Source organism: Vigna umbellata, chromosome 5 (assembly GCF_029865625.1).
Source record: "Vigna umbellata cultivar VRB3 chromosome 5, Vumbellata_1.0, whole genome shotgun sequence".
Taxonomy (NCBI): domain Eukaryota; kingdom Viridiplantae; phylum Streptophyta; class Magnoliopsida; order Fabales; family Fabaceae; genus Vigna; species Vigna umbellata.
Genome location: NC_142169.1, coordinates 45,895,195 through 45,902,688, shown reverse-complemented (window position 1 = coordinate 45,902,688; position 7,494 = coordinate 45,895,195). Strand labels below are relative to the sequence as shown.

At 31.1% G+C, this 7,494-nt stretch overlaps 1 protein-coding gene across 1 annotated transcript; it reads right to left on the bottom strand.

The window, feature by feature from the left end:
• Nucleotides 1-973: 973 nt before the first annotated feature.
• LOC124819993 (flavonoid 3',5'-hydroxylase 1-like) lies at nucleotides 974-6,761 on the bottom strand. The gene is made up of 3 exons (XM_088091762.1): nucleotides 6,363-6,761; nucleotides 4,672-5,223; nucleotides 974-1,753 (listed from the first exon to the last, which is right to left on the bottom strand). The coding sequence occupies exons 1-3, from the start codon at nucleotides 6,720-6,722 to the stop codon at nucleotides 1,121-1,123; spliced, it is 1,545 nt and encodes a 514-aa protein (XP_087947888.1). The 5' UTR covers nucleotides 6,723-6,761; the 3' UTR covers nucleotides 974-1,120.
• Between the last annotated feature and the right edge of the window lie 733 nt (nucleotides 6,762-7,494).

Below are 7,494 nucleotides of genomic sequence, written 5' to 3'. Positions count from 1 at the left end.
CAATTGCTTGTTGATAGCGGCGCTCTTCGCTGGAACAATTTTGGTCCCACTTTCCCTGACCTTGGTGTCGGTCGGCTTCCATGTCTCGTTTGCCATTTTGTTTTTCTTCGTTGTTTCCTCCTGGGCAACCTTGCCCCACTCTTCCCCTACATTCTCTCTCGTCTCAAGAATCTTCTATTGCGCAACCCGAGCCGAACACTCGGCTCGGACTGTCGCCAACTTTGCTTCATGACGTTGCTGCATTTCCTACCTTCTTTGTTGTAACATCATGATCATCTCCATCGGGTCTTAAGTTCTCATGTTTCTCGTGATCACCATTGGGTATAATCAAGTCACCCGGTCCCACGGTGGATGTCAAAATGTTTCGTGTGTGAGGTCGAGTTACCAACACCTGCATAATTTCTCCTGGGATGTCGTTCGGTAACTGTTCTTCTTGTCTTTCTCCTCGATCCATCGTCCCGAGGTGCACCTGCCAAAGGTTCTCCGATGCTTAAGTTAGTTGACTGACCGTACTAGAGTTTAATGTAACAGTAATAAATGTGCAGTAAATGTAAACACTTACCTGTTATTTTTGACCCTATTTATAGTTTTTGGCATGAGCTTGAGATTAGTGAAGTCTTAATCACGGTCTAATCTCAGTCCAATACCTTTAATTACCAATTACGTTAATCTTTATAGGAAACCTGATTATTAACTTTCCAACCCTTTACCATCCTATGGGGCGATTGTATAGCCGTCCGAACCATACTATATATATATAATATGTGTGTGTCGTTATTTAAGACTAGCGGTCAATACTGAAGTGGCATGCGAACATCTTGGAGTGGTGGAAGAGCGTGGCAATAAGAAACAAGATCAAGATATTTTCAATCCATTTCTTAATTTTAATAATTAAAATATCATGAGTAAATAAATCTAATTAAACTAATAAAATTAATTAACTAAAGTCCCCTACGAATAACATAAAACATAATTAACCGAAAACAAATTAGATAAGCCTGAATCAGAAGATATTTAGAAACAGCAACTGGTTGTGCTAACACAAACACTTATTCAGTAGCTATATAGATAATCAGCTACCACAGAAGCATTGGAGAAGAAAGCTTATAAGAAAGGTAATCTAAGGAATGTAAGCATTAGGAGTCAACCTAGGAGTAACCAAAGCAGCAAGAGGAACCTTTTTCTGCAAGGCAAGACCAAAGGCCTCCTCCATGTTCAATTCCCCCACTTCACGTGGCACCTTCCAATCAAAGGAATGAACCAAGGTTCCCAAAATGTAGTGCACTAAGACAATCCCCATTCTGGTGCCGGCGCAGATCCTTCGCCCGGCGCCGAAGGGTATTAACTCGAAGTCATTGCCACGTGGGTCGATCATTTTGTTCCTGCCACTCAAGAACCTCTCTGGCTTAAACTCGAGGGGTTTGTCCCACACTTGGGGGTCTCTCCCAATGGCCCAGATGTTGACGCTCAAGCGAGTGTTCTCGGGGATGTAGAAGCCGTTAACTTGGCATGGTTGTTTGGAGATTCGAGGGAGGTTGAGAGGAGTTGAAGGGTGCTTTCTGTAGGTCTCTTTGCATATGGCTTGGAAGTAGGGAAGGTTTGGGATGTCGGATTCTTTGAGGCGGCGCTCCCTGCCTATCACTTTGTCCATTTCCTCGTGAGCCTTCTTCATGATGCTCGGGTTCTTCAGCATCTCTGCTAAGGACCACTCTATGATGCTTGAAGACGTGTCAGTTCCCGCTGTGAATAGGTTCTGTGCAGACCATCAGATACCAGTTACAACACCATAACACACTTAATTCAATTTCAACTTAATAATCAATTTCTCTAATTAAAGTTTAATCTCATCTTCTCATCAGTATAAGATTCTACACTTATTTTAAAAGGTGTTAGATGTTGGGATCAGTTTAAAACTAACATCAGAGTAAGGTGAGAAGTAAAATAGAAGAGAAGACACAATTTTTTATTTCAAAATTTTAGATTAAAGATTTTTTATATAAGCTGATCTATGCTCACTAATGTTGTATCTTACTTTTATCATTAGATAAGAAAGACACTCTCATTGATTAATATTACTGGCCAGAAAAAAGATTTTAAGTAGTCAATACGAAAAAATAAAAATTAATATACTCAGTTAAAAATACTAAGATCATTTGAAAGTACTTTTTTATTTTTGAAAAAACTCAAATTTTTGTGACAAAGATTGCAAAGCAATAATATTTCTAAGAGTATAAATAATTTGGAAAATAAATATTTTCACATAAAAATATTCCAAATTATTTTAATAATGTTTTAAATTTTGTTTATAAACTTAATTAGTAATTTAATTTTTCAATTTAAATTCATTTTAGTTTTTATATTTTTTTGTTAAATTAAATCTTATTTTAAAAAAATAAATTAATGTGATTTTATATTTTTTAAAAGAAGACTCTATCTTTCCTCAAAACGACGTTAATATATATTATTTAATGATATTACTTATAATATTATTATTAAATAATATAATAGCATAAGTATTATTTAATGTTTTTAAATTATATTATTTTTGTGTTACTCAGTTTTTAGATTCATGATATTATTTTGCTGATAAAAAATGTATATTTTTAATACTAAACTAATTAAAATTTGTTCTCTAAATAGTATTCTAAAGATTTCAAAGAAAATTGAAATTTAAAATTTTACAAAACAAAAAATTTAGTTAATATATCTCAGTTCAAATAAAATAAATAAATTAGATTTGATTAAATCTAATGAAAAGATCTTATCCAACTTCGTACATACATTTACTTATTATAAACAATGATATTGTCCTACGATCTTGGAACACCATTTTCCGTGGTCCCAATTCCAAATGAAGATAAGCGCTGTATCGTGTCGGAGCAATTAAACTTGATCTTGCGAATCAGTTCACAGATAACACTCGATCGTGGTTAACTTCAGTTCACATACAACATGTACGTACGGCCTTAGGTTGTCCTTTATTATTCGATCTAAAATTTAGATTCAGCTGTAATGTTTTTCTTTTTCATTCTAATACACTGTTATTGACGATTTGAAACTATTGATAAAAAAACTTAATTACTAATTTGATTTGTATATTTATATGTTTTATTTATTTTAATATATATATATATATATATATATGTATGTAAAGTTAGCTAACCTATCAAAGAAAATTTTCAAATAAATTAAATACAATAACTTGTTAAATTTTAAACCCCAAACAACTTGGAGGAAGGTAAGAGATGAAAAAAGAAAAATATCAGAAAAATTTCAAAATAAAAAATAACCTAAATTTTGAGACATAATCTTTCCGTAGTATAAACGTGAATTAAACGGAATATTGATTTTTTAAAAAGAAAATAAAGACTCAATTAAATTACTAATTAAACAAAAGAAATAATAATAATAATGTACTTTATGTATTCTAACAGGAAAACCACTTTCTTTATTAAAAAAATTCAAAGTGTACTTGTAGCTCTCTTTAAAAAAGTGAGCTTTGGCATCAATTCATCACACCGACAAATTATACCTGTCAGTGAGACAAAATTTTGGTAATTACTCATTAATTATTATGGGTAGGGCTAATTCACTATATGTATACAGAATAGAGGGGGATGTGTTTTAAAAAACCTCCAAATATTATATTTATTTTTCTTTATTTCCCTCAACTTAATAGAAACTTATAACTAATAAGAATAAAATTAATAATTAAAAACTTAAGTTACAAGATATTCTTCCTAATCCACTCTTCACTATTATTGTTCGAACTTTGTTAGAATGATTTATTAACTAAAAAATATAACTTAAAGTTTTCTCTGACTTTAAGTAAATTTCATTTACTAACGTGATATTTCAAAAGGCGCTACGCCTGTTAAAGTTTTGTCTAAGTATTGAAAATGTGAATAAGACACAACTAAGAATGTCCCAAACACATGTTTTAGTATGGTTAGTGGCTTAAGGTGTGGTCTTCAACTTGACACATTACACATTACATCGTGGATATATACAACTCATATCCATGGTGGTAATGACGAAAGAAACTACTTTTGGTACTTCAATCACGTGATTATATTTTTATGTTTTAATTATATCAATATTTAATTTATAAACACAGTTGAATGATGTGTCAAAATTTTATATGAATTAGGATATAACTAATTTTTATTTATATTATGTAAATGAAGTCATCTCATTTTACAAATTAATTTTATGATAATATTATATTTAAATGTATTTTTTAATATATAAATAAAGTTTATCTTAAAGAGGTTTATTAAATTTATTTTTATTATTGGATTACTCTTGATTGACTTGTGTAAGAGTTGTTGTTACCCAATACTCACATGTGAGATGTTCGTGTTTCTATATAAAAGAGATATGTTAAAGATTATACAAAAATTAAAAATAAAATTAATTTATAATATATAAACAGAGACAGTTATTTTTTTTTTAAAATAAGTTAAAATGAGTTATACTATTATTAGGTATCAATGAACAGAATATTGATGTTTGATCATGGAAAGATGTGTTTGAGAAATGGACGTGGACTAAATAAAAGAATAACTTAAGGCATATAAGATGAGTTAGAATTAATATAAGATTTTATAATTATTTTGATTGAAGGGTGGGGAAGAAATGGTCAAAGTTAAGATAAAGAGTGATACGTACGAGTAGCAGTGCTTTGACGTTGATGAATGAGAGTTTGTCCCCATGAGCGTCGTCTTCACCATAATGAGCCATGACCATGTCCAAGAAATCGGGTTTATTCTTTCTCTTATGCTTAGAAGCCACATGGTTCTGAATCATGTTTGTGAGCAACACATCAAACTTGTTGTGCAAGTGCTTCATCCCACGCTCTATACCTTGAAGGTCCAATTTGGCCAAGAAGGGTATAAAATCGCCAATGTTGAAGTAGCCTGCAACAGTCATGAGCTCGACCACCATGTCCTTGAACTGGTTTGAGTCAGAACCCTTGGTCTCGAACACTCGACGACTGAGTATGACTTGGCCTATCATGTTGGCCATAGAGTAAGTGAGCATCTCAGGCACCACCACAGCTTCACCCCTCTTGCTACACTCGTACATGCTACCCAGCATCTGCCCCATCTCTTCTTCTCGAACCTTTCCCCACTCATCAAGAGCCCTTCCTCCAAGCATGTGCAGGTTGCTTAGTTTCCTCAGCAATTTCCACCTTGATCCATATTCAGCAAACACCATGTCCTGTTTCACACAGTGTTTTGTTCATGCATATTTATTTAGATCAAACTTATCAATCAGCTCCTTTTTTTTTTTTTAATTTGAAAGTGATTCTTTTAAGAAAAAGACATATGTAATGTACTTTCATAAATACAAATAGCAGAACTCATAACCCTGTATTTAAAACAATTTCATTTATCTGACATATAATACTAGAGTACCTTCCATTAACGTCTCCTCACCTTTTCTCAAATTACGTCCAAATCCCAACTTTTTTAACATTTCAAAGAAGCATTCATTTTTTAAAATATTACATCGTCACCACGGCACCTTTTTTTTTTTTTTAAGTTTTAAAAATATTATACTTCCACACGTTGGTAATAATATGAGAGATTGCTACTATACTAAAAAAAACCAAGAGATATAAATATATTCTGAACAAGAAATCACATAAATTATATTTATAATTTACTCTTAAATAATCTTTCATAATATATATCGTACATGTGATTAAAGGCTCTTATTCATAAAACATTATTATGTGTACTAACTAACAAACTTACTCCAAGTGTGTGTACATTATTAAAAAGAAAATGGAGGATAGAGGAATTAATTATATATAATATCCACTTAAGCCCACGTTTTGAAGAATCCACAAAAATATTCTTTTTATACAAACAAAGTAGAACCTACCTCTAAATACATAATTAAGCTTTAAATAATTGTCTTATATAGACTTGTATCATTGATATGGGTCAAATTTACTGTAATTAATTTCTCAGTTAAAGAGAAACTAGTTTCCTAATCTAAAAAATCTTGTTCACAATAAACTTGTTTGAAATATGTGTGATAGGTTTATCAAGAAAAAAAAATTCATTAAGAAAATTCAACAAAATTTAAGTTAACTCAATAAAAAAGTTCAACATTATTTTAAATCAAATTAAGATAATATGTTTATCGGTTTTAATTTCTATAAGTTACTTGACCTTTTTCATTTATATATATATATATATATATATATATATATATATATATATATATATATATATATATATATATATATATATATATATGATTTCGAATCATAGTTAAATTTTCAATATATGAAAAGGAAATAGAAGCATAGATAAAATTGAAGAAGCAGGTGGTGTTCATATCCCTACCTGTGCATCATAAGCCAAGTGGGTTGCACCAGCATTTGGAGGCCGATTGGAGAAGTTTTGGTCAAGGGTTTTAAGGAAGGCACGAGCAGCGGCAGGAGTAGAAGCCACAACCATGTTGTTACTACCCATTTTTAGGTACATAACCGATCCATATTTCTTTGCCATATTAGCCAATGTCACATGGGGCATGCTTCCCATAAGAGGAAGTGCACCCACCACAGGCCACCCTCTTGGCCCCGGCGGCAGCTTCCGGCCACGGCGTTTGAAGAGTGTGCGAATGGACAAAAGGGTCACCAAGAAAATCAAAATTGACGCAGAAATTTCCTTCACAAGGAACAAGGTGTCCATGGTGACAAACATAATCTAACGAACTGGCTATGAACTAAGTGTGGAGAATTTGATAGCTCCGGGGGACATATATACATAACATAGGATGATGTTTGGTGTGGTGTCGTGTGGAGTTTGGCAGGGCACGTTGTCACCAACATTTCCTAAATAATTGTAAGAAGAGTTGGTTCTACTTCTTCATGCCGAGTGCAACCTTCCCCACACGTATTAAACAAGAATTGAGAAAAAAACATAATACAGAAGAAAAAGAGACTACATGTGATTCTTAATTGTTTTAGGCAAGGTCTTTTTATTTGTTCAATTTTTGTGAAAATTCAATTATGCTTATTTAAATAGAGAAGAGAAATAAATCTTTATTAAATTAAGACTAGTGAAAAACTATGTTGCATGGATGCAATATCTATATCCAATACGACACATATATGATATATCGCGATATTCATTTTGAAAATAATATATATATATATATATATATATATATATATATATATATATATATATATATATATATATATTAAAAAATGTGTAATAGTTCTTAAAAACATAATAAATATATAATTGTTATCTTGTGTATTCAAATTAAAATAATATGTATATTTAAAAATGTATAATAATTCTTAAAAACATGATAAATATATAATTGTTATGTTGTGTATTTAAATTAAAATAATATATATTAAAATTGTCAACATAGTTATAAATTATTATCATCATAAAAATACTATTTTATAGATTAGATACTTAATAAATATCAGTAAAATATTCTAAAGTATCAAACATGACT

Coding starts and splice junctions, on each gene's coding strand:
- LOC124819993 (XM_088091762.1), bottom strand. CDS start 6,722: ATGTTTGTCACCATGGACACCTTGTTCCTTGTGAAGGAAATTTCTGCG. Junction 5,224..6,362: donor ACTTGGCTTATGATGCACAG/GTAGGGATATGA, acceptor TGTGTGAAACAG/GACATGGTGTTTGCTGAATA. Junction 1,754..4,671: donor ACGTCAAAGCACTGCTACTC/GTACGTATCACT, acceptor TGGTCTGCACAG/AACCTATTCACAGCGGGAAC.